We start from the raw sequence: 27,737 nt of genomic DNA on the forward strand, positions 1-27,737 counted from the left end.
ATTGGGTAGCTCTTATAATAACTAAAACATGACCATCAATTACCCTTCAATGAAGAGACTTTTAGTAATATCTTGAGTGAAAGTAATGATTCAAATCCAACTCCCAACCTTCCAAAAATACCACTTGTCTCAAAGACAACATTATCCTTCTTAATATTCACTTGGATCTTAGATAATTGGTATGACCTCTGAGCCATGGGCTTCTCTAGCCTTCATTTCTAAAATTCGAACACAAATTTTCAAGAAGGAATTTGGAGAGTCGGAGTCCTAATGTATTTGTCATTATTTCATCTCCACTCTTTGATTCTTTTATGTTTCTCCTTATCTTCATCATAGATCTAATCCTCTATTTAAACATACAAACAATCTTATTGAACATAATTTTACAAACAATCTTATTGAACATAATTTTAACCTTTAGAAGTCCTCTAGTTTTTTTCCACATGGGGGGAAGTAGCTGTAATACAGCTCTTGTCATTACAATAAACCAGTCATTAGAACTTTTTTAGTCTTAAAACCAAGCTTAAGGTATTTGAATAAAATTAAAAAAATTTAGGCCTCAAGATCAGAGGGTCGAACTTGGCCGGTCATACGAGAGCATATACATCAAAATAGTACAGTTGAAGTTGGGTAATAAGCTTTTTTGTTAAGGGTTTAGCTAGGGTTTTTGTCGTCAAAGCAGTCATGACTGAACAAGCGATGGCGATATCAAATCCACGCAAGCGCAGTGCAGAGCATAAACACAAAAAGAAAATAAAGAAGACGACTGCAGATTCAACTCGAACATTAAACCCTAAACACGCCTCAGAAGAATTGTCTGAAAAATGTGAGAAGGATAGATATTTGTTTGGAGAAGAGGATGCGAGCGACGATGAGAAAGATGTGGTTTTTAGAAGCTCAAGTGGGGTTTCTACAACTCCTGCAGAAGATAAAGAAGAAGAGGAAGAGGAAGGTTATGCAGGAAGTAGTGAAGACGATGAAGATGAGGACGGGAGTAACAGATATGAGGAGAAGAAGGGAATTCGCTTTGCTGAGGGTTCGAATGCTTTCCGTGCTGCGTTTGCCAAAATTATGGAGAAGAAAGTTCCAGACGATACACTGGTAGCTCAAATTTTGTTGAATTTGTTCTGTTATCCTTTCTATAGCGAAATTAGACATTTTTTAAAAGTAAATTATTAACAGGAAGTATCACGGTTATGTATTGCCAGCCTCTACAGTTTATAAATTTGAAAACAAGACATCTTAAGATAACATATTAGATTTGAGAATTGAGTTTTGTTGATAAATATGTATAAATAAGATTGAAGCCTTCTGCACAAATTTCAAGCTCTATGCAGTTTACAAACGTGTTGGGACACAGTTTATGACCAGTCAACATGATAGTCCTTCACGAAATGTGCTCCTTTTTCTTTCCTTAATTTTTTCAGGAACTCTTTATACCGTCTCAGATTTATCAGAGAATTTAGATTTATTTATTCATTTCTTGAATTTGTTGATATTTTTGTTTTGCCTGAACTGGAGCTTTATATTTCTTAAGAAGCTCTAGAATTGTTCTAATGTTTGCCTGATAGTTTGCGTAAAAAATCAAGGCTGCATGCAAATAGGTTTCCTATCAAAGTTGTTCGATAATACAATGATCAATTAGCCAATGGCTTAGGTTTAAAATATGCTCTGCCCCATGCTTTTTGGATATTTGAAAAGATGAAGAAAGTAGGAGATATTTTCCATAGCAAGTTAAATTGTAATATTGCAATCAGGATTCAATTGTGTAGTTTTTGAGTCAAATTCATTGACTCACGTTTTGTGAGTAGTAGTTTATAAGAACCTATTGACTTTGTACTTGTTCTCAAGACAGATGGGTCAATGAATTTTGACTGAAAAACTACACAGTTGAATCCTGATAGCAATATCACAAGACGAAGATAAATATAAGTTGAAGCATTAGCTTTAGAGATATTACCTCCTTGTTCTTGCATGCTTCAGAAACTACCACATGTTAATAGAACTGTCACATACATTTTAAGAAGCAAGCATAATAGTCGTGTTTAAACTTGTTATTGCACCCATCCTTTATAAAACTAAAACCCATGGGTTTAATCCCCAGGTTGTATCTGCTGAATTTTCCGATTTGAAATAAGGTTACGATATATAATGATAAAATTTTCACTGGATTTGTACCATAAGGATGGTGAATAAAATTTCTGTAAGACATTTATTACAGTCAAATGATAATTGCTTGTGGGATAAAAATTATATAAGATAATGATTTTAAGGGTTATGTGTCCTATGTGTATCTGCTGAATTTTCCGATTTGAAATAAGGTTACGATATATAATGATAAAATTTTCAGTGGATTTTGTACCATAAGGATAGTGAATAAAATTTCTGTAAGACATTTATTACAGTCAAATGATGATTGCTTGTGGGATAAAAATTATATAAGATAATGATTTTAAGGGTTATGTATTCTATCTTACACTGCATGTTGATAAAAATTAGTATTACAATTACTTGGGTGGCAGGAAAAAAGATCATGACATTCAAAAGATAATTGTTTGTAGCATGAAAATTATTTAACTGAACCATTAAGGGTATTTAGTATTTTAAGCTCATTAAATCCATTTTTTTGAAATGTGAGCCGCATATTTGTGCTTTCATCCATGATCATGTATCCCCTATCTCTCATGGTAAAAGGCTTTCAGCTTCCACAATTAGTAGAAAAGGACTGGCAAGCTTGACAGACAGATCTCTACCAGACTATGTTTTTTTTTGATCGGTAAGAGGCCATAGCCACAGTTAATTAATATTAATATTATTATTTATTAATCTCGAGTAGATTTGAACCCAAGATCTCCCAGATAAGAGGCTCATAATTTATCGTTGTGTTGTAGGCTCTTGCCTCTCTACCAGGCTATGTTATTGTCTATCTTACAAGCTAATTTGTATAGCCAAGATTTTATCATGTTTATTTGTTAACAGTTTAACAAGTGTGATCTCCCTTTTTTTGAAAAATGAAAAATCATATAGCAGTTGCATGACTATGCAATAGCTGTCTTACAATTTTTGTAGCAATCTACTTTTTAAGCAGTCCATAGCAGCATTTATTGACATATGCTTGAGCCACATAGGGCATTATTATGTGAAGACTTAACCTACCATTTAAATATATCTTTAGCACATTCTTTGATGACTTGTGGATTCTTGAATGCATGTGAGTTGTCTATTGAAAGAGAACTTGCTCATTTCAAATCCATGTTTGGGTTTATTGTGAGATGTTTTGACGAGTTTTCATTCAATGTGTTACAGGGACCTGTTTTGTCAGCGCAAAAGAAACTTATTGCAAAGAAGCTTGATGAAGAGGCTAATGAATTGAAGGCCAAAAGTGAGGCCAAGAAAGAGAAGCGCCTGGTAAGTATACAGTTTTTAGTTTTCATGTTTTCAAATTGTTGGAGAAGCAATTTCCAAATGATAGAGTAGTAGCTGTATTTTACTAAGGTAAATTAATTGAACACATTGCTGGTGTTTTGCACCACTTTTCTTTTGTGTTTGGAAAGTGGTGTTAGCGACAATCCATTCATTCACATTCTTTGATACTTTTTTGAAGAGCTATAAAGAAGGTTTTGTACAGGAAATTTCAAATGACAGTAGCATAACAGTGCTTGACCACCTCTGAAATTACTTATTTTTGTGCTTTCTTTATTTTATTCTAAATGAATCTCTCATTTCATAATAAATATTTAGTAAGTAGAGGAGAAATTCTCTACTGCCAGAGGGTGAGCTGTAAATGGCAAGTTCCTTGCTAATGTTTCATATTTCATAATTCACATCACTTATAAGTTATTTTACAAACAAATGCCGGTTTCAATAACCTTACCAGGCAGATTGAAAACAAACATTATTTCCAATAGAAAGGGGAATTTTAAAGCAATATAACGACCACTTATTGCAACCAACAACCGTGCTGGACACTATAAGCTGTAATTTTTTTGCTGCATCAGATGCAGCATTAACAAGGAACCAACATACAACTCCTTTCTAAGATGGATAGGCTTGGAGAGCCTTGAGTTGTACAGATGGTTCATGCAGAGTCGCAGACATTTGAGGCACAACATTGATCATTGATGCCAGGTGCTTTCTTTTGTTTGTTGATGATTTCAGTAGGAAAATGTGGGTGCTTTTTTCGATGTCAAAATTAAATGTGCTCGAGAAGTTTCCAAAGTTCAAGTAACCCCAAGCCGCCTGAACCATAATGGCTTGGGGCATAGGATTTGGAGAGTAGCCGATGAAAACAGGTCAAGCCGCATGAAAATGGATAGTCCTGGATCAGGGTCTGATGGGCTGCCCCTGTGTGGCATAACTACATAAAGCTCTCTCTTTGGTCGAGGACCGGCAGTGAGCACTAGTGTCCCACCGCCATATTTAACTTAAAAAAACCGAAATATTTTGTTTTTTGTAGAGAAAGAATCAAGATATGACATTGTAACTCTTAGATATGATATGGAGATGAATTCTATTCAAATAAATTCACTAAATTCTCCACTAAACATGGCATCAACATTCAATACACAATACCTGAACTCCGCAGTACAATGGAGTATTTCAGAAATGGAACCATACTATTACAATTATGGTATGATGTGTGTTGGAGAACAGGAGTATTACCAGGAAGTTTTATTCAGAGGCAGTTTATAGTGCAATTTATCTTTTCAACAGTATTCACCACAGGAGTGAAGTAGAAGACCACAAAAAAAGTTTTGCTTGGTAGAAAACCAAAAATGAGTCATCTTAAGGTCTTTGGTTTTGCTGCATATGCCTGGTTTGTCGATGCAAAGAGAACCAAGTTGGACTGGAAGAGTGAGAAGTTGATGCGTATAGAGTATAGCGAAAATCATAAAGCCTACAGGCTGATTGATGTTGACACTGACCACTTGATATTCAACTAGGATGTTGTGATTGATGAAGTTAGGCCCCGTCAGCTTTCTTCACAGATCAAGCGTACTACTGATCAGCATATTAATGCTAAAGATTTAGGTGTCCAGCTTCCATTAGTCCCACCTGAAGACTCAAATGATTGTGAATGAGGGATCTCATTCCAAGCATGTGAAATCTCCTAGGCAAGTAACAATGCTAGAATATTTTCTTGAGGATAACTTGGATCAACATCCCCATGACATACAAACATGCAACCAAAGTCATGATGCCAGCTCTAATTTGGATGAATAGGTGCATGAAAAGAGCCCCAAGAGGTGGGACTGTGTCGATTGTGATGTTTAGGATGATGAAATGGTTGAGGGTAGATCATCTAAAGGCAAGAGCAAGATCACAATTAACTTTTCTCTTATAGCTAACATTTGGGAAATTTATAGGGCACGTGTTTGAGGAAGCAAAAGGTGAATTTGAGTGAGAAAGGCCATGATAATTGATCACAAGAATCATATGAAAATATGGTTTCTTTCAAATGTTCCTTGTTCCACTAAGGAAGAAACCTATTGGCTGAAATAGGTGTTCAAAGTCAAGTAGAAAGTTGATGGTACACTTGACAAGTACAAAGAATGGTTGATCCCAAAAAGATTCTCACAGAAAGAACGTATTGACTATGAGGAACCTTTGTCTCTACAACAAAGATGAGTACCATTTGTTTTTTCATGGCTATTACAAAAAGTTTGGGTGGAAGGTCCATTAAACGGATATAAAAAGTGCCCTCCTTAATGGTTATTTGGTGGAAGAAGTGTACATACACTAGGGTTTTACTTTTCATGTTGCAGTAAAGGAACATCAGTTATGGAAACTGAAGAAAGCTTTATACGAATATAGCTCCGCTAACCCTTATTTAAGAAATCTTACACTCTTTAGCTTAATATCAAATATCTTGGTAATCATTTTATGTTCAATTTCTTGAAATATTAATTACTAATAATCATTTAGCTGTCCAGCAGGCTGTAGCACTGCATTTCCAGACTGCTGCTTCATTTTAAATAAAAATGAGCATTCCTTAGTAGATGGGTATAACACTTACCACAAGATGTACAACTCCTAAATTAGCTATCAGCCACTTTTAACATTCAATGGCATATTCTCTTTATATTGCATTTTGCATAGCACAAAATCTCTACCAATAAAATTAGACTCATACACTACACGACTACTTCTTTTTTGAAATTTATGAATCACACCGAACATCAATGTACAAAAAACCACAATTAAATATCTGTGAGTTCAAAATACTGAGAACCAAAAACCACAACCAAATATCCATTGAATCTGAAATTCAATCTGCAACTTCCAATCCAAGAGGGATTCCTGCATGAAACCACACAGTCAGTAAGGAGGGGTTTCATCCATGAAGTTGGTTTTACCAAAGCTTTTTAATCCTTTGGGTAGATAGAATAACAAAGCTCACTATAAAGGCAAAGTTGCAAACAATAGAAGAACATAGCTCATTATCAAGGAAAACATTGAAAGTTTGACAGCAACCCTTCCTTTATAGAATTTTCAATTTAATGTGAGTTGTCTTAAAATATTGGTCAAAGATACCCTTTTTGACAACATAATTTAATTATTCAACTTATTTTACCTTCACCAACATTCAATAGCCTACAAGAAAACTTTGTAGATCAGGTGAAGGGTTATCAGCAGCTTAAGCCGGAGTAGGGGACATTACAGAATTTGTGTAGATTATCAATGCAAGTTTCACATTCACAATCTTGGTCACCACATATTTTGCAACAATTTGGCACAGGGATGCCATGAGTTAAATCCTAAGTTACCGATTCGGGTGTGGATTCCAAAGCGGATTCCAGAAGCGGATACGGGATGTGGGGATTTTTTTTTTTAAGGATGCGGATGTCAGAGGAAACGTGTATATATATATATATGCAAAGAAATGCAAGAAATACACAAAAACAAATCATTCGATAAATCATAATATGACTATGAATCTATGATACTTAACAGTTAACTGGAACCCTTAAACAAATTTCAAGATATTTCAAAATTCATATGATATTCATATATCAATATCAATATGTGCTTGTCCAACATTAGCGTTTAGTCTTGACCCTTAAACAATAAGTTCAAATAGGTCATGTTCAAGATTCCAACAAAATAAAATTTAAAAACATGGTAAATGATTAAGTCTGAAGATTCAATCAATCAGAGTCTGACTTTGAATCATAGGGATTCGCAAGAAAATCCACATTCTCATTGTCATCTCCAACTGCTGAAAGATTATTTGAACCAAGCATGGTTCCACTTATGCTAGATGCACCACGTGCCACACTAACATAGCGCGGGCTTGTGTAGTCAGCTGGTGTTTCTTTGATTGCTGCCACCATTTCCTTCCAATATGGTCATCTCACCAAGTTGAAAGAAAGCCCATTCGCATAGAGGCAACGTGCAATAGCTTCTTCAGCGCGGTCTCTTGCCCCCATTTTAAATGTGGTGTCCAATGGGCCTCTTTTATAAGAAAATAAATAAATTTTAATTAGTTCCTAACAACTATGAACATCAATGATCATGCATACAAGTGGAAAGAAGTGAGAAAAACTACTAAAATAGATACCCAAAGTTGCTTCTACATATCTTTCAAAAAAAAAAAATTTGAAAAAAAACTTTAAAAAAATCTTCAAGAACTTGAAAAAAATCATCAAAAACTCAAAAAAATTCATCTAAATACTCAAGAAAAGAATTGATCACTTACCTTGAATGGTTTAAACTTCTTTGAGAAAGCTATCTCTCCCTCTTTGATTGATCCTCTTCAAAAATGCTGAACTTAGCTTCACAATGAAGGAGTGGCTGTAGGTGCAAACAAAATTTTAAAATGACTCTTGTGAATGCTTCTATGTTGTCTTCTAGGGTCGTTTTAGGGTTTTATTGTGAAAAAACACTTTAAAAAATGCTTTTAGTCACATGTTGTTATGAAAGTTTAAGTTAAAATATACTATATTTTATTGTTTTCCCGCCTAACTCCCGTGGATGCGTCTGGATGCTCCCGAATTCCCTGCGGGTGCTGCCCGGAAGCCACCCGCAGGCATCTGGAGGCTTCCCGCATCCGTCCGCATCGGATGCGGAAGACAGGCCCTACTGGCATGAATCGGTATCTGAGGTTAAATCTAAGATCTTATCCATACAAGTTTGCGGACAACTGTGAACTTGGTTGGTTTGTCTTCTATAACTGAAGGAGGTGTTTGATTGGAGACGGTTGAACTTGTTACTTATCAATGATAGACAATTATCATTAATTAGTATTGCTAGTTTCTTGTTTCTTGTCATGAGAGTTCATATATTGAAATGGAAAAGGCTCTGGCATGTTTTTCTTTTTTCTAATGTCTAGTTTTAGTAAGATTCATAGTAGAATTTTCTTTCTCATCACTCTGTCTTATTATATGGTCTTATTGAAAATTGTTAAGGCCATGCAATACCTCACTTTACTTACTGGAAGCTTGTTTCTATGATTATCTGAGAAGTTGTAAAGAACAAGTCTAGTTTTGTTGGATTGTATCAGATCAGAGAGAAGGGGCATGTGAAACCAGAGAACTTTTTGGATGGAAAGGAAAAATCCCTTATAAGATTAGCAACGAAAGGAGGTAATTTTTCATTTCTAGAGAGCTTAGTAGAGCATGATGATTCTAATCTGTGTTTTCCCCATACTGATACATCTTTATTTCTTTTTTCCCCAATGCAACTGTTGCTGCATTTTCAAATCGCAGTGGTAAAGTTATTTAATGCGGTGAGTGATTCTATTGTTAGTTAGGCATATATATGTACTACCCAAGTAATTTCAAGAGGCTCCTTCACTTTTTATTTTTATTAATATTTTAAAAATTTTTTATAGGCTCGCTTTCCAGAACTGTGTTTTTTTAAAATCACGATGATCGTTTTTGATGATTGTGTGTAAAAAAATTGAGAATATTTCTGGGTTTTGTAACAGGTTAGCAAGGCACATAGTGTGCAGAGCACATTTGATGTGTCAAAATCCAAGGGTGCAAAAGGTATGATTTTGTCAATTTGACATAAAAATTGTTAAATGTCTGCCGATTGATTTCTGATCTTGCAGCATGTCCCTCTTCATTAATTCATGACACGGTTCTGTTGATTGCTTCTTGCTTCTAAATTCTGACTTGGATCTTAGGAAGTCTTATTGATGTTAAATTATCTAATCGTATGTTTCATAAGCATCAAACTATTGTTTTATATAGTGAGAAACAGAAAAGGGAGACTTATTTCTATCAGTGTGTTGCTATGGTTTTTTATCGATATGTTGTAAAATTGCATCTAATTAAACTTGTACTCTAGAGGATTATTCATTTATCTAAAGATGGTTATTCTGGGTCTTTCAGGATTTACAATATTTTTAACATATAGGGTTGGAAATACAAGTTTTACCCTTTGTAAATTCAGAGTTGTTTTCCTTTTCTAAAGCGTGAACAGAAGTTGAGTTTGATTTCATACATGTGGTAGTAAGAATATACTAAAGAAAGTGTGTTCTTTCATCATGTACCACACTGAGTAGGAAAATACACGAAGGCAGTGAAATTGTATTTGGAACATTTTATTTAATATCAAGCTTTGAAGTTCCCAACTGGACGGAAGATCTTATTACAAGCAGTAGTTTCGAAATAAAGCTGAGTAAATGACTGTTGTGTGTAATTGTTTAGCCAAAAGTTGTCTCAGTTCTGCTTAATTTAGTTAGTGAAACTTAAGCATTAACCTACTATTTTAATCGATTGTTTGAATGGTAATGCAAATTATAAATTTACAGATACGTTTTATGCATTTATTGACAATATGTTTGGTAGGTAGTTGTCAAATGAATTTCTGCCATGGCATGGAATGAAACACTAGCCATTTCTAATGATATTCAGCACTTGAATACAGTGACTTAGGTTATGCATAAATCCATATAATTATGAATGGTTGATTCACTGTTTTAGTTTGCTCTTTTGTCTGATATCTTGTTGACTCCTTATGCTAATTAAATATTTGTCTTTTAAGTTTTCTCTTAGATAGTTATATATCTTAGTTATTGATGTATTTCTGAGCTTGTCTGTATATTGCCATGGATAAGTATTTCAATCTTAATGCTTATACTATGAGCTACTGTTTTAATAGCTGCTACAAAGGAAAGCAAAGCAGCATTCCTCTCTGAGTTACGTGGTGCACCAAGTTCTGTAAAGCCTGGACAACTCAGTTCCACAAAGACACCTACAAAGCTAATTGGGGTAAGAATATGTCTGAAGATAGTAAATTTTCTAATAAAGAAGCTGGAAATTATTTTTACAATATTTCATTGTTTTTTTGGCTCTGGATTATGCTAGTAATTTCCAAAATGCTAGGCTTTGTTCTTCTTCCTGTTATTCTATTTGAAAGATCTGTGTTTTTAAGTTCTGTGAAATATGTCCTTAAGTTTGCATACTTCAAATTTCAATGGTTTTTGATTGTGACTAATGATATTATTTCTAGCTGAAAATGGAGTAGCTTTGGAGAACTCATTTTTGTGAGTCTATCTGCAATGCTGCACTGAACTCTTATTATTTTGGCAATGACATGGTGTAGGTTAAGTATTATATTAACAGTATCAAGGAGATCCAAATCCTTAATTGAAAATGGGAAATCCAAATCCTTAGTTGAAAATGCAAAGAATTCAACTGAGTTTCAAGCAAGGTTGCACGGGGATGGGGGTACTTGGGTACTTCGGGTACCAGTACGGGTATGGGTATGACTATTTTTCAAAACAAGGGACGTGGGTACTTGGGTACGTCAAACTTTTTTTAATTATAAATTAATATTTATAGAAAAACTGAAATTATGAGCCATGACAATGGTTTTTCAAAACAAGAGAAGTGATAAAGTTTGCAAATGTAATGTATTTGTTTTAGTTTCAGATTTGCAATATGTTTGTAATAATAATATATGGTAAATATCTAGATGCATAACAGAGAAGGCAGACTTTAAACATGAACAAGAAGATCATAAATTATATGACAATGACATATTTCAGTCGATAAATTTCTGACTTGAACAGTGATAAAGTTTACTGTCAATCAGCATCATATCAAAGTTTCAAACTGAATATGTATTGAATTAAGCTCGATAAACAAGAAGCTGATATGCAAACAGAAACCAAAAAAATTAAAATCAGAAATCTTAATCAAGGTCCTTAGCTATGATGCTCTCCACTGAGTGCCCCATACTTGGGGTACGTGTTCCCTGTACTTGGGTATGTGTGTATGCGTACCAGGGGTGTGGGTGCGTGTACCCATGCAACCTAGGTTTCAAGCTATGTTGCATGAGTACTTGCACCCATACCCTTGGGATGTGTACTGGGTACTGGTACATGTACCTAAGTACTGGGTACTCAGTATACAGCATCATAGCTAAGGACTTTGATTAAGATATCTGATTTTTGGTTCAGTTTTTTTGTTTGCGTATCAGCTTGTTTTCTATCAAGCTTGTTTCAATATGCAATAACTAATCAGTTTAAAACTTTGATACAATGATTGTATGACATTCAATTTGTGTATTTAATCTTCAAAGTTACTGTTTGACAGTAAATTTAATCACTGCTTGCTTTGAAAATTCAATGTCATTATAATTTTAGATGTTCTCTAAAATATTAAATTATAAATAAAATGTAAGTGTGCCCAAAGAACTTTATCTCCTATTTTGGAAAGATAATTGTACCCGTACCTGTACTTGTCTCTAAAGTACCCAAGTACCCCCATCTGCTTGCAACCTTGGAACTTTCAAGCAAACAAGATGTTCCGGATTTCTACTGAAATCACGAGTTTGTGCCCAAGGTTGAAAGAGGGAAATTCAAGTTAAGAATTAGAAAACCTAAGGACTGAATGTGAATTTGTCCTTGTGAAAATTTTCAACTTGTGGAGTAAATTTTGCACTTAATTACCTTGAATTTCCTAGAGGAAGCAAGATGAATTCCAAAAGATAAAACTGAAAATGCTTAATATTATAAGGAATTCTTGTATGGAGAAGTGAAAATCCTTGGCAAAAGGGCAAAAATTAAATGAATCAGCTTATCCTCTGAAATGAGCTTAACCTCAAAGTCATTTCCAGCTCTCGTGAGGAAACCGTTCAAGCATTTTTTTCATTTCTAGCTTGTCCTCTTCAATTTGCCCACCTTTGGCTTACCATTTCCATGGCTTAATAAAATATGGCAAGTTTTTGAAGGTCATTTCCAGCTTACTTGCTAACTTGCGCCAAAGAAAGCTTTCATTTCTAGCTTAGGTGAGTGTTTGTGCCCTCGAACTTTGCCATTTCCAGCTAAATGTGTAGAACCCACCTTTGAAGCAAATCATTTCCAGCTCAAATGCTCAAATATTCCCCTGAACTTGATCAATTTGAGCCCTACTTATCATTTGTGCCCTGAAGGATTTTCTCATTTCCTGCTGGCATGCTCAAATCCTTCCCACCTTATTTTTGTTTATAGCAAATCCCTCTCTTTTGTTAAAATATATATGGAAGTTGCTATTATTTACTGTCTGAATTGCTTGGTATTAATTTGTATATTGTCATAATGGAGAAAAAATTCAGACAAATTGTATATTTAATAAGATTCCCAAGAAGGGGCATTAAATAGAGTGGGAGCAATTTGAGTGCAATGTAATTCATTTCAGTTTGATAAGCATACAGTTTTTTATTTGATTGTTCATATTTTCAGTAGCATATGTTTGCACTTTCATTGAATCTGTGTGCTATTTTGGTTGAAGTTTTACTTTGCAGTTGGGATTATTTATTTGAGTACATAATCTGCTTAGCATGGTCTGAAATTCAATAGATAGCTAAAACTCCATTGAGTAGAAACTTTCTTTGAAAGACAACAAAAGTAGATTACAAAATGTAGGAGTTGATTTTAACATTGTATGTATTAGAATATTATTTTATTACTATTTAATGATCATCATTGTATATTATGTAAAATATGTATATAAGGTCATTTCTTCGATCTTCTTCAGTTTCTTATTAGAAACTTGCTAATGTTGTATTGTTGTAAACCCTTTTTAATGATCCTTCTGATCATTTGTTAATAAAACAAATATTTTACCAATTAATTCTGAGTAATATGGTATCAGAGCAATATGTTAAGTTTTCTGAAGATTTTGTAATCCTCCTGTGAGAATCTTTTTTTGTTTTTTTGAGTTCCTTTTCCCTCTGCTCGTAGCATCTTCCTGCGAATTTTATGAAGTCATTGTGTCCGTTTTTTCTTTGCAAACATATTTACACATTCTCCTGCACAATCTGGGCTCATTTCTTTGAATTTTTGGGCCGTGTCTTTGGAAAAAAAACCTATTTGCTGGAAAAGAAAATGACGTGACTAGGCTCATTATTTGGCATTTTCTTTATTGCTGCTGGCTCGTTTTGGGTTGATGTGTGACATTAGGGAATGTTTTCTTCAAACCCACAACGGATATCTGCAATTGTTTTTGGCTCACGAGTCTGACGACCATTTATGCAAAACATAGGTTATTGTTGGTTGATTCCTGTCAAGAATGGCCACTTCCTTGTGCTTTTTGGCCTTCATCATGGTCTGCTACTATTCTCACACAATTTCCTTAAGATATTTGGATTCTTTTTGGTATTCTGCCTTTTTTTGAAATTTTTTGTAGCGGGTTACTGTTTCTTCTAAAACTCAGTTTTTTGACGGGTTTCAAAATCTGCTTACAGATGTTTTGTTGGGTTTTTTCAGTCCACTTTTGGGTCTTCGACATTTTTTTGTGTCAGCCGGAGTTATTTCTGCAAATCCATGCCAGTCATACTTCATTATATTTTGAGGTTACCTGCATCTGCCTCTGTTTTCTGCATTGCCTCTTCTTTGTTTTCATTTTCTGTGCATTGGAAAATGTACAAGATGACGTCATTGACCAACTTAATGTTGGAAGGCAATCAGAGTTGTAACGACAAAAAATATGACACCTGGAAGCACCACATATTGACAACCTTTGATTATTGCCACCTTGATGATCTTGTTTTAGGAATAGGAATTTGTCCCAACACAACCAAATCAGACCAGGACATGTTTGATGGCCTAAATCGAGAAGCCCTCAAGCTTGTCAAGCTCTCCATCACAGATGATCAGTTGCCTCAAATTCCTTTTGGCAAGTCAGCATCAGACATCTAGAAGTATCTAAAGGACTTGCAGGACCATCTCATGAAGATTAAGGACATCCAAGATCAACTTGAAGCCATTGGTCAGAAAATGGAGAAAGAAGATATGGTAGTCATCACCCTGAAGAGTCTACCTAAATCTTATGAGCACTTTATCGAAACTCTCAACATTACTTCGACTAATGTTGATCTGAAATTTCTAGAATTGTGGACTGAACTTCTATTGTAGGATTTTTGGAAACAATAGTTTGGTAGCAGTGCCACTTCGTCCTTCCCAAAGCAAGTCTTTGTAGCGAAATCCATTCACAAGGATAAATGCAAAGTTCAATAATTTCAACAGAAGTTCCCCCATTAATCTTAAGATGGTTCGAAGAAGAAGGTTCAATATAACTATTGTCATAAATCTGGCCATGTGATTAAGGATTGTCACAATCATTTGACTTTCGACAATGAAAGTAGGGAGGGGCTCAAACTAAAGCCCATGTTGTTGAGCACAAAAAGCAAAAAGAGTCGCCTTTTATGCCTTCATGGCTAAAAGACCTGCAGTTCATGTGAAATCATCAGCTTGGTACATAGATTTTGGTGCTTCTTGTCATTCAACTCACATACTCAATTGATTTATAGAATTCTCCTTATACTACTTCATTCATATTTAGAGGAGGTGAAGAGTCTACGATTGTTGGCAAGGGCAACGTTCAGATACAGTTTGGTGGGAGGAATCTCATATTCCTCATTGTATACTACGTTCCTAGCATGGAACTAAATATACTTTCAGAGAGTCACAAAACATTCTCCTCAGCTTGATTTGGTATTTAGTGCACAAGTGTTGGATTGTTGATCATGCGACACACACTACTATAGATGTTGGCATTGAGGATCATGGTCAATACAAATTTGTAGGTACTAGTGATTCTCTTGAGCATGCCTTCACAACAAAATCAGTTTCTATTAGCATTCTTTGGCATCAACGATATGGTTCACTTGAACATTCACTATCTTGCTCAGCTTGTTCGAGAAGATTTAGTATATGGCCCACCTGAAATTCAAACTCAAAATCAACAAGTTTGTGGAGCTTGTCAAGATGGGAAGCAACACATGACACTACTCAAGGATGGTAACTCCTGACAAGCCTCAGAGGTAATATAGTTGGTCTATGCTGATATATGTGGTTCAATGAATACTTCTTCTGATACTAGGTGCAGGCATTTCTTCCTTTTTGTTTATAGCTTCTTTTGTAAAATGTGTGTACTTTCTTAGATAGAAACTAGATATGTTTACTATATTTTAGAAATTTAAGGCCTTAGTAGAGAAACAGTCTAGTTGTTATATTATAATTCTTAGGTCTAATAATGGGTTGGAGTTTTGTTCTAATGTTTTCTCCACTTTTTGTGATACACATGGTGTCAAACATCAGTTAACCACACCATACACCCCTCAACAAAACGTTGTAGAACGTAATGTTGTCTTTGATGAAGATCGGGGACCATTTCAACTTTCCTTGTCTGAGTGAAATTCAAAGGATTAGCCTTTAGAGGCTTCTGATTTGGGTGTCCATCTTCTATATGATTGACCAACTGCCACCTTGGATGTTTGATGTTTTCTTTCATGTCTTGATGTCTTGGAGATCTTCTTCATCCTTGATCACAAACTGAATCTCATCCTTGGCTTCGTATCATTTACTTTTCGATAACTTGGGCATAACAGGTCTACATGTATCATCTGTTTGTAAGCTGGAAGATTTTGTTTTATCATTGTGACTGCTGGGCATAACGGGTCTACGCCACATGGATTAATGACTTCAGCTGACAACATTTATTGATAATGCATGCACATTAAGTCTGGGAGATGACGGTTGAGGTAAGAAGCTGGTTTGTTGTCAGTAAAAACTATTATTGATGTAAACAACCTTGGAAATTTAGATGATAGGTTGGAGACCAAGCTAGGTCCAATAGAACTAGGAGAGCCTCCGATCATGCAATGGAAACATCTTGATACTCCCAGAGGGTAGAAGGCCATTGGTCAGAAGAGGATGTGATAGGAAGTGGAGAGCTCTGAGCACGAGAACACAGACAGTGGGAGACAAGACACATCCTCCGAGGACACAGAGGACTCAGAGGAGGAAATCGAGGACGAATAGGATGATGAGGAAGTCGAAGTTATCATAGCACCACCACTACTATTTCCGAGGTCCCTTATAGCTACCTCTCACCCGCACTTAGTTCTTGTGGGTGTGCACATTCTTGGTTTCGGGCAGTTTAGGTAGCTTGTAGTCATGACTTCGGTCACTGTAGTAGCGAGACCAACAGCACGACCAACACCCTAGCTATCAGACCGTCCAACAACATTAGCACCTTCAGGGGGTGCCGAGCCTTCAGTTGATACCGCAGTACTAGATACAGCTATACCGGAGGTAGCGATGGAGTTAGCTGAAGGGGTTGTCCGAGAGACTTTGCCACCAGAGGTAGGGGCTGAGATACTTATACCCATTGATGAGATAGACACTCAGGAGGGAGTGATGGAAATGGAAACGAGTGAGGGTTTGAGAACACCTAGTGTTCACTTGGACGTAGTGGGCTCGGATGTGGTGGTTACGATGGATGCAACATTGTTAGCAACACTAGTAGAGGAGCCAAGCAGAGACAGTAAATCTTAGAGGTTGACCACATACTTGAGTACGAGGTTTAACCGCACACCAGCACCACGAGTGACAGGCATCCTCACACCTATATGGGAAGTAGCCCTAGAGGGAGATCTTGTAGGCACACAGACACAGGTGGAGAGTCACTCAATGCAGATCGATGGGATACCACACTTCTCCACGGAGAACATTGCTGAGCGGATGGTAGAGGTAGTGAAGACAACTATGGGCACCCAGTAGCCTATAGTGGGGCTAGATGCATCGATGAGAGAGGGTGTGGAGGCATTTATTGTTGATATGGTGACTCGGGCTTGTTGAGTGATGACCTCTACACAGACACAGGCCTTGGATTCAATGGTAAAGGAGTTGGAGCACATCATATCCCTCATGAGAGTAGGGTGCCCAATTGGCTTTTAGTCTGCTTTGAGGAATGTGGGTGGCCCAGGGTCGAGACTTCAGAGATGCGCGAGGATTGGGCCAATACGAGAGAGTCATTTGGGGAGAGCCGTATAGAGGCTCAGACTTAGGGGATAGTCTAGATATACAAGGATGCTTATTATGCCCTTCGGAGGAGCCAGGTAGACTAGGTAGCGGCAGAGACGGCTTGAGAGGAGTCGACTACCAGGGTAGTAGTGATGAAGGCAGAACTAGCTACAAAGAAGGCAACTCAGGAGTCAGAGAGAGCAACCTGGGAATCCAAGAGGACAACAGTTTTGGCTCGGTAGAGTCAGCTACAATAGGTGGCAGTAGCGAAGGAGACAAAACTTGGAGAGATTGCTGAGATGATACAAACAACCTTGGAGATTCAGATGGAGGCTGAAGCAGATTTAAAGTTACAGACCTGGCAAGTGCGTGAGCTACGAGCGGAGTTGGACGAGCTTAGAGCATAGACATCTACTACACCAGGGACGCAATTCTTTTCCTAGTTGTCTAAATCTTGATGTAATTAGTAGTTGAATTATGTTTTTAGTTTTTGATTTTGTCGTTCGGAGACGTCTTTACTTTTTGGGGGGATGATGTTGTCGGTTAAAAGTATCACAGTCGACTGGTAGAATTGGTATTCGAAAGGGCGCGTGACAGTTGAGTCACCCCTTCGGGAAAGTATATGTACATCGTCCAATGGACTATTGGATCATTATGATTGTAATCATTGTATTTGGAGTTGCATATTGCATATATGAATGAAGTCTCTGTTTTGTGTTACATTCTAATATCTTAATGTGATAGTATCCGTTTAACCTGTATAGTAAACATAGGTCGCCATTTTATTTGATCTTCAAGTCCACACTATGATCATAGAAAGAGTAGGCAAACACAATAGAAAAACTGAAACAACTGCTGAGATACAAAACATATAATAATACCGAGAAACAAGTGATTAACCAAGGAAAGAAATCACAGTCCACCGCAATGTATGAATTTTGAGATATAGTGAGAACATTAGGATCATCAACAATGAGTCTGCACAACCATCGCAGGTAAATGGTGTCTCCTGCAGCAATTAAACATTAACAATCACCTTTCATTATTGTGGCAGCTAAGGGCAATCCTGAGTTGGGTGGATGTGGGGGAGTGTTAAGGAACCATTTTGGCCAATGCATTGTTACTATGGCGCTCCCCTTGGGAAAATAGACTAATCACTATGCAGAAGTAATGATGACCTTTCAAGCTATCAAATTGGCTAAGTAGATGGGAGTCACAAAGATTTGGCTTGAAGGAGACTCAAATAACATTGTTAGATGCTTGAATGGATTGTCTAAGCCCTTTTGGACAATTCCCAATATAATTTTAAAAGCTAGGGAAATACTCTATTCTATGGAAAAATATTACATTTCTCAAATCGAATACAGTTGCTGAGTGATTGGCCAATGTGGCAGTCAGGTCTATTCAGCACATGAGATGGCAAGAGGAGGCGGATTTATCGACTGAGGTCTTATCTCGTATTAATTATGATAAGATAAATGGTAAGGAAGGAGTATGACAAAATGAATGAGTTAGTACTCCAAAGTGGAGTTTTTATGATTACAAGGCAAGTAATCGGACTTTGTGACAGTTGTGGTAATAATTGCCGCTTTCAGTCGCATGTTTTGTCGGTATTTTTGATTTAATTTGGCTTTATTCACCATACCCTGGCTGTTTATTGTATGCTCTGCCACTAGTTTTTCTGTGTGCTCTATAAAATTAGTGCTTTGCTTGTTAGCTGCTCAAAGTATTGGAGGTGCACTAATGTCAACATGATTGAGCAAAGGAGACACAAAGAGCCCGTTTCTTGTGAGAAGTGGAGAAAAAGAAAAAGGGTCTGGGAGATTCTTGAAGCTGGTGGTCTCACCCCATTTATGGAGTGGCTACATGGAGGTAATCCCGCGGTCACTAAATTTTCTATAAAATTTGGGATGAGGTCTCTTTGGTATTTCAAGGAATGAAACTTACTATAAATGAGGATACGATATCCCAAGTTACGGGTATTCTGGTTGTTGGGAATTTTTTTATAGGGATAGAAGATATTCTGATAATGCTGTCAATTCCTTCCCTAAGGATGAGGATGAGAGAGAACCGCTGGTCAAAATGAGAAAAACTTATTACTCCCTGAGCTCAATTAAGAAGATCTGGAGGATTGTTCTCAGGGGCTATTATGTACTAGGTCACTCAGGATGGTCGTTTTTCTAGAATCTGCACATATCACTTTATGCCTTTGAATCACTTCAGGCACAACATGAAAGTCTCCATACCTTATTACTTTTTCTGAATACTAGTATTAATGGTATTTGATCTCAGGAAGTTACTATCCCTCTTGTGCCTGACGGTCTGACAGTCCTCATTTACGAGTACCTTAAGGCAAATTCTGTTGGACTGTCTATTCAATGCAATCCAAAGTCTGGGGAGGAGACGGAAGACACTGAATCTTTTGATGATGAGAATTTTTCTGACATAAATGTTAGTAGTGATTCAGAGTTGGAGGAAGATGAGGGGAAGGGCACCAAGAAAAAAGGCAAAGGGAACACCCCTAAGAAGACCCCTAAACAAATAAGTCTGCGGGGAAGAAGCAGAAGAATCCTAAAGGGGAAGCCTCCTCCGATGAAGATTATAATGAGAATGATGCAGCTATGGATACCGACAGGGATGAGCCCAGGATGTAGAGAAGGAAAAAGAAGAAATCCCACACTCAAGATGCCATTAAAAGTTTGGAAAAATCTGCTAGGGATGTTTTGCATCCTCCCTACAATGTTCTTGATGCTAATAACTCCATTCCTATCCAAGATGATACCCCTATTGTTAACATGCCCCAGGCTAAGGATCTTGAGAACTGGAAACCCATGGATATGGAGAAGCTGAAGATCAATATAGTTGTCAGTGCTAAGGAGAAGAGTGATGTGAATTTGGACCAAATGATTGATGCCTCTATGCTCATTCCCAGTGATGCCAGCAGAGAACGTGGGCTTGATGTTCTCCTTACTGACAGGAATGGGGTGCTGGATTCCTACAGAGCCATAAAATGGTCTTTCCATGAGTTCAAGGACATTCATCTTAAGCTCAGGGCGCTGGAAAGCAAAGTGGACATTCAGGAGATTGCTGCTATATGTGGGGATATGGTGGATGAGGTCAACATGAATGTGGAGGACAATGCTGATATGATCAGGAAGGGGAAGGACTCTGCTGATTTTAAAGGGCTGGAGAACAGAGTCTTGGCATTGGAAGATAAGGTCTCTAGCATTGATGTTCCTTTGAAAAACATTGCTGATCAAAGCTGCAAGATCCTGAAGGCTTCAAATGATCACATTAAGATCCTCCTTCGTAAGCTAGAGAATCCCAATATGGACATGGCCATTATTCATGTTGTAGATGATAAGGACTCTCCTAAAGACTCTCAAGCTGGTCCTAGCAGAATAACCAGAGCAAATAGAAAGAAAAAGGACTCCATTCCTACTAACGAGGTCAAAGAGCTAAAGAAAGTTGTGGGGGAGATGGAAAAGATGGAGCTTGAGGCGACGAAACTGCTGAAGTGCCTGGGGTAGCTGTGCCTGGTTCTGTTCTTCTATGTCTTGTTGTGTTCGGGTTGGTGGTTTTTTCGGTGGCTTGGCCCTTTTTGTCGTGCTGTCTTTTTGTCTGACTGGCTTTTGTCTTATGCCATGCCTGTTTTTGTTTGTTGGCTTTAAAGGTTTCTATCTCTAGTTCTTTACTGTATAGAGTTTGAGGGCCCCTTCAAAACCTGTTTTCACTTAATCAAAATAACCACCCTTTCATTATCTTCTCACTCCTCCCTCTATTAATCCTCTCTTAATTCCCTTGCTACCTTTTTGCAGATCAGAACTGTCTTATGTTTCAAATCAGAACTTGCTATGGTTACCTTCCTTGTGATGATCCTTTCTACATGCCTTCAACAAATGACTCTCTCCTATATTTATCTTCATGATGGGAGATTACTAATCTTTCAAGAGTCACACAAACTTATTTCCTTCCTATACCTTTCTTTTTCCATTATTCCTTCTTTAGTTTTTATGCCCCCTTCTTTCTTCCTTCCTCCATATCATCTTGCAAATGAACTCTCCTCCCTTATATAGCTTATGTTGAGGGTGTCAAGACTTGTCATTGGATATCTCTCTACTTTTCATAAATTATAAGTAACTTGTAATTATATCAGATCATATTTTCTTATTTATTTTTATATTTTAATTTTATGATTATTTATTATTTAATCTTATCTCAGAAAGGGATCATTATAAATGATTTCAAGGGAATCACTGGTACAAAGGCTGGTGACACCTTTAACGATTGGGTATAAACGGAGATCATATCATTTTGGAGATCATATTGAGGGGGAATGAATATTGTGCGACTGTGCAAGTAATTATTATAGACAGAGGATGAATAGACTTAAAGATGAAATCCCTCCAAGAAAATCAATAGACTAAAGCATGGAAACCCTTATTTCTCATATCAAGTTATTGGACAAAACCTCATAACTTATCTAGATATTTACTAGATATCAAGGACAAACATTCAGGTGTAAATAGGTGCAAATAGGAAGGAGAGTTTTGTGTGTGTGTGTGTGTGTGTGTGAGAGAGAGAGAGAGAGAGAGCCTGATTTAACAAAGACAAAAAAAATGGGAAAAAAATTGCAATTCAATTTGCCTTAATTCAAAATTTTAAAAAATTATGTACACTTCCGTTTTAAAATTAAACTAGATTATTTAAAATAAATATTGTGTAAAATAAAATTAGTTGAAATTAATGAATTAATATATGTGATATTTGACTAAAACTGAATGACATAGTTTAGGTGGCAAAACCCTGATTTTCAAAAGCCTTGAGAGTTCATGGGGAATCAGATGAGGGTAGTTGGAAATTCAAGGGCATGAAAGCAGTTTTTTTGGGTTTGTGCCAAGTCAAATACGGTCTTTATAGAAATTGGGGTCTATGATACACCATAATGCTAGTGTTAATGTAAAGAAAAATTGAAGGTAGTGAAGAACACGAAAGTTGCAATTAAATAACAAAGCCAAACATGATGAAAAAAAGTTCTTAATGTAAAAGGCATTGCTCTTGTTTGTGTGGGTTTTTCTTTTTTTGGTTCATCTTAGACATACCTGGGACATACCCTGAGCACTCAGGATGCAACCTAGGCATGCCTGAGGCCTACCAGAATCAGATTTGTACCTGTACCCATTCAAGCCTGTGACAGTCGTACATTCCACTAATGTATGAAAGAAATAGGCTTGTAAGTTCCAAGAGGTACTCTTTAAGGTACATGGCCTTGTGTACAAGACGGAGGTACCTCTATCCTAAGCATCCATTTGATTTCAGAATGGGAGGAATTTTGTTAAAGAATCCCATCTTACAATAAAAGCTTTCAGATTGAGCTTGTCAACCATGAACAGCATGCTGCAATTCATAATTTTAGGGGCTTCCAGAGGAAGCTAATGTATAACATTGTGTGCTCAAAATATTGTTTGACGCTTGCATCAATTTACCTGATACGTCTACTCTTGAAAAATTAGGTACATAAAAAAGAGAATGCGCAAGTGCAAAAGTCTGCTGTGTTGGAGCAGAATATCCCATTTTTGTTGCTAATTTGTTATGTGACATATTTCCTTAATCACTGGGGAAGTGGTTTAATATCTGCCATTATAAGTTCTCTTTATTTTAAGCTTTCAGTTAAGTTCAAAGCCATATTTACGAAATATTCCTTGCAAGTTTATGCAATTTATAGCAGATTCCTGGATATTAGCCATTCAGGAGGTTTATTCTCAACATAATGTTAACATGAGAATTGGCTACAGGTACCTACAATGTTGCAATATTTGGCGCAGTTAAGATCTTCCATGGTTTTCTATGTATCTCCTAGTGCAATCTGTGAGTGGGTCAAATGAACATCTGGTTAATAGCTGCCCAGACTGCACAATAAAAGCATCTGAAATGAGAAAAACAATATTTTATTAATTGCAGAAGATTTACATGCGATGCAGGTCACTACAGAATAGATAAAGTACACTACTCTGTGTCATACCAACTGCAAGGCTCCATCCATTTACAAACACTGTGTTACAATCTATCTCTGTTTGATTTAGCCCTGTTATGCCTACAACTGGAAGCTCCAGTACATGCTTCAATTCAGACTTTTGCATTCAATTAAGCAGATCCTTCCAGAAGAAATCTGATTCATCTATGCTGATGCAGTGAGGACTGATCTTTTAGAGATGGGAACTGAAAGATCTCTTCATCATCTGTGATCTGTTATTGAAGCTCCAAGATCCCTTGATGCCGAAGCTTCCTCTGCATGTTTGCCAATCCTTGACCATTCCACTAGTGGCTCGGCCAATATGCATGTTTGACGTAACTGCCAAGAAGCATTTGTGGTTATCCACCTGTTGAGCATCAAATGGCCTGTATGCAATTCCACCTTTTGAGATGAAAAGTGGATCCTACTTGGCTTCATAAATCTTATGTGTAACATATGGCCTGAAAGTGCCATGTCCTGTGCTTTAAGGTTCGCTGGGGACCCAAACACTGATGAAAAGGTAGGAATCAGCTTGAGACACTGTGGCAATGCTGTACCACTGTCTTCACCCCTGTGAGCATCACCTAGATCCAATGAGTGCTAAGTGTTCCATTTATTCTCATGAGAGATGGATTCATGTTGAATCACTACTCATGAAACATGGGTCAATGAGTTTGACTCAAAATCACACAGTTAAATCCTGATAGCAATATGACAATTTGACTTGCTGTGGAAATTATCTCCTCCTTATCAACTACTTTATCATCGAGGAAAACAAAGCCAACTTATCTTGGGGGTCACTACTCAAGCACTGCTTTCTACCCTTAAGCAAATTTAGGGTCTCCATGTGGCAACTTTTATGGTGATGGAAAGGAGTTGAGAACTATAATATTTGGGACTCAAAGCAAAGACAAGAAGATGTAAAGGAGTGGTCGCTTGGTTCCATCACTCCAATGATTTGGTGTAGAATTTTCTTTCAGGATCTCAGTCCTGCATTTGTGAGGATTTTCATTTTCTCAATTATTGAGTCATTTTTATCATGCTCAATATGGGGTTAGTAAAAGTGAGGAGATAACACAATTCCACCAAACTTCACAGAGATCATCTGCTTAATCTTTATTGACCTTATAGTGTTAGATTGGCTCCATATGGACCAATTCAGGCCCATATCCATGCCAAAGAGTGCCATATGAACCTTCACAAGTTTTCATAGCATAGTCATATTGGAGGCAAACGGCTCTGAACAACCGATTTGAAATCAAAATTAAAAGTAATTTTGCAAAAAAGAAAAGAAAATAAGTTTAAAACATTTAGTAAAGTGAATAAGCTCTTTGTTACCGGTGAAGTTGAAAGGTTCTTAATGAACCACCTAGGGATCAAGTCTTGTTGAGTGAAAGGCTTTGATATCTAAAGGAACGAGGCTGGGACCAAGCCCTGGGTGTATCTGGCAGAATGGATACCCTTTAGACCTTGGCCCTTACCTAAAGTGGTTCAGCCTAAAAGCTGATCTCCATTGGGAAAAAAATGTTTAGTAAGTGAAATATTATCATCATTTAAGTGAAATTAGCTTTTTGCGTTAAAGAGCAAATTAAAAAGTTTCACATGCTAAATTTGGCATTTTAGTGCCTTTAGGGACAAAACTCATCCTGGTTCGCCAGGGGTTGGCAAGGGTGGAAAGGCTGGGGTTGAAATCCATCCAGATCCACAATGGGCTGGACCCAGACCACCAACTGCGTTTGAGCTGACCTGTAACCTGGCTGAAAATATCTGCGCACCAGTAACATAGTAATTGCTGTATGCAAAGTTGATTGTGAAGTGGAGGGCCTAATGAAAATAGACTAAATAAGGCTGATGTTTCTGTGAGATCACAAGGTTCACATGAATACCGTTGAGCTTTACTTGAATAGACAGTAATTTCAATGCAGTGGTATGGCCCTTAACAGACAAGACTTTTGCATGATTTGATGGATATAAAGGATCATTTACATTGAATTTCAAACTGCCAAATATGGATAAATGCCAGTGTCATTTTTTACTGGAATCCTGAAATCGGAAGACCCCTTTGACTGCTCTTATCTGGAGGAAATACTGGCATCATTAATTCAGGATCTTTGTAGGCTCAATATTCACATGGATAGAAACATGACTGTAATACATAAGAAATTGAAGCAATTTTGTGTTCCCCTTTTTCCTTTACATTTTAGTTGGTAATGGTCATTGCTTTTAGATACATATTCCCTTGTTCATCACTTCATGTATTTTCCACCAAACTTTGTCTACAATATAATCATTGTTAAATCCCGTTTTTTGATACTGAGACAATTCTATAGTAATTTTAATGTTAATATTCTTTGTGTTACTGGTAAATGTTTGCATTCTGTAATTTTGCTAGACAGTTGCCATGTGGATATCATCTTTTCTTCATATTTATATATATGCTTTTTCTAGATGTTACTTTTTGTTTTGATCTATCTTTTGACAATCATCTGCTAATGTGTATTTTTTGACAAATTCCTAGAGGCAATAATGCCATAATTTTATAGTTACATTTATTTTTAGCAGGAAGCAAAGAATGAACAAAACAATACCACAAAAGAACCCAGATGGGCTCCCTTGCGTGACGACTTTATGCTCACAAGCTCAAAACTGAAGGACTGGGATAAGATGTCGGTATGGAATCTTGTTATGGCATATAAGCTCATCTGTTGCTTTTTTCTGCCTCTTTTCCTTTTTATAGTCATCCTTGATTGAAATGCATCTGTTGTTACAGTTCCAGGTAACAAATTGATATTTTAGATCTTAAATTGTTTTGTTCTCCGAGTATGTTGATTATGAACCAAGAAACACACGGTTTGTTTAAACCGAAATAATATTCATTGTAAAGTCCAACCTGGTGTTTTTGGCAACTGCTTTATGCAGAATGCAGCTGCAGATATTGTAGAAGAAATCCAGGGTGGTGATAGTGATGATTCTTCTGATGAGGACTAAACTGGGATTAAATAATATGCATAGCCATAAAAGAGGCAACATGCAGGTGACAGTGGCTTCTATTTTTTTTTCCAAAATAATAACATTGATAGAAAGTGAACTATATTGTAGCATTTTATTCAATGTGACTTTCTATTGTCATCTATATACTCAGTTTTTAGCTCCATTGGGTTTATCGGAATTTGCTTATTAGTTTCAACTTGCAGAGATTGCCAAGGAAATAATAATATTTGATCATGTACACCATGGCTTACTGGTATCTCTGAACAATTTCTATGATGCGTGCAAGGAACAACTATCCGGAGTAGCAGAACACTCATTTTTTTAGAATGCTTGAAGTGGAATTTTCAATCACTAATCTGAAATGAATGATGCCTACCCAGGTGATAGAGTTGATCTTAATACACGATCACTAATAAAGTCATTTGTGCTAACATGGATGTTAACAGATCCTTTTGGGATCTCGATTATTTTTACTAGCTGTATGGAGTGGATTTAAACTGGAACTAACCCAGCGTGTTATTTTAGATTTTACCAACCTTAGTGGTTCAATTTGGGTTAAGTTGTCTTCATATGAATCATTTTCTGATTCAAATATCCGGAATTCAAGTCTATTGTAATTTTCACTTATCGTCCATTAATGCAAAATTTTTGATATTTTTTCCTTTTGGTTGGTTATCCAAAATTCATTTTAGTGTAATTGAAAAGTGTCCATAAGAACTTTTTATTATTGAAGATTTGTCAAACTATGTTACCACTCTGTTTTAGAGAAATAGATATTGAGAGGCAAACAAAGATAGGAGTGTTGAACAGGCCAAATAACTAAGAGGGGGACAAATTAATTATTCCTGCACATTCACTTTTCCAACTGTTGGTAAACAATTAACATACATCCATGGCTACTTAAAATCTTTCAGTTAAAGCATTACAATACATCATCAAAAGATACTCATTAAAAACACATGTACACCGACACAATAAACACCAGATATATAGTGGAAAACTTGTGCAGGAGCACCCTATTACTCCAAGGGTCTCCAAGAGGTCAAATATGAGAAATTTGTGTCTTGGAGGACTATGGATGCAAACAAGATCTTTGAGGACCAAATATGATTTAGTAAGTTTAATAAGAGCCACTTAGTAGGATAGTAGGGTCATTAATAAGACCTAAAAAGTTGTCATTTGCTCAAAGTTGTCAAATTGGGTAAAATGGTCAAAATTGCAAGACCATGGGTGGAATTTGGCATATTAAGCCATATTTGGTTTAAACGCATACAAAGTAACCATTAACAGTCAGTAGGTTACTCATAAGTCAAAACATACAATAGTTGCACAAAAATTGTCAAGTAACTTCTAAAGTTGATTAACTTTTGGGCACTGATCAGTGTTGGTGGTTTGGGGAAGTTCTATCAGTTGGAACAAGTTTGTATAGTTACAAGTATGCTGTAAACCAATTCAACACTTTATTAGGAAACTACAATGCATAAAAATAAA

General features: G+C 36.6%; 1 protein-coding gene across 2 annotated transcripts; it reads left to right on the plus strand.

Moving 5' to 3' along the window:
• Positions 1-352: 352 nt before the first annotated feature.
• On the plus strand, positions 353-26,908 carry LOC149545973 (Rrp15p protein). Of its 2 annotated transcripts, none has more exons than XM_089790917.1 (9): positions 353-1,101; positions 3,307-3,408; positions 8,504-8,585; positions 8,709-8,728; positions 8,930-8,990; positions 10,111-10,220; positions 25,815-25,925; positions 26,175-26,289; positions 26,450-26,908. In XM_089790917.1, the coding sequence occupies exons 1-8, from the start codon at positions 685-687 to the stop codon at positions 26,241-26,243; spliced, it is 972 nt and encodes a 323-aa protein (XP_089647043.1). In that variant the 5' UTR covers positions 353-684; the 3' UTR covers positions 26,244-26,289; positions 26,450-26,908. The 2 variants fall into 2 exon arrangements, with proteins under 2 accessions (XP_089647043.1, XP_089647045.1); XM_089790919.1 differs by having other exon boundaries at positions 490-1,101; positions 25,818-25,925.
• The last annotated feature ends 829 nt before the right edge of the window (positions 26,909-27,737 follow it).

Source organism: Cupressus sempervirens, chromosome 7, assembly GCF_028749045.1.
Source record: "Cupressus sempervirens isolate cs-2001-9-10 chromosome 7, ASM2874904v1, whole genome shotgun sequence".
Taxonomy (NCBI): Eukaryota; Viridiplantae; Streptophyta; class Pinopsida; order Cupressales; family Cupressaceae; genus Cupressus; species Cupressus sempervirens.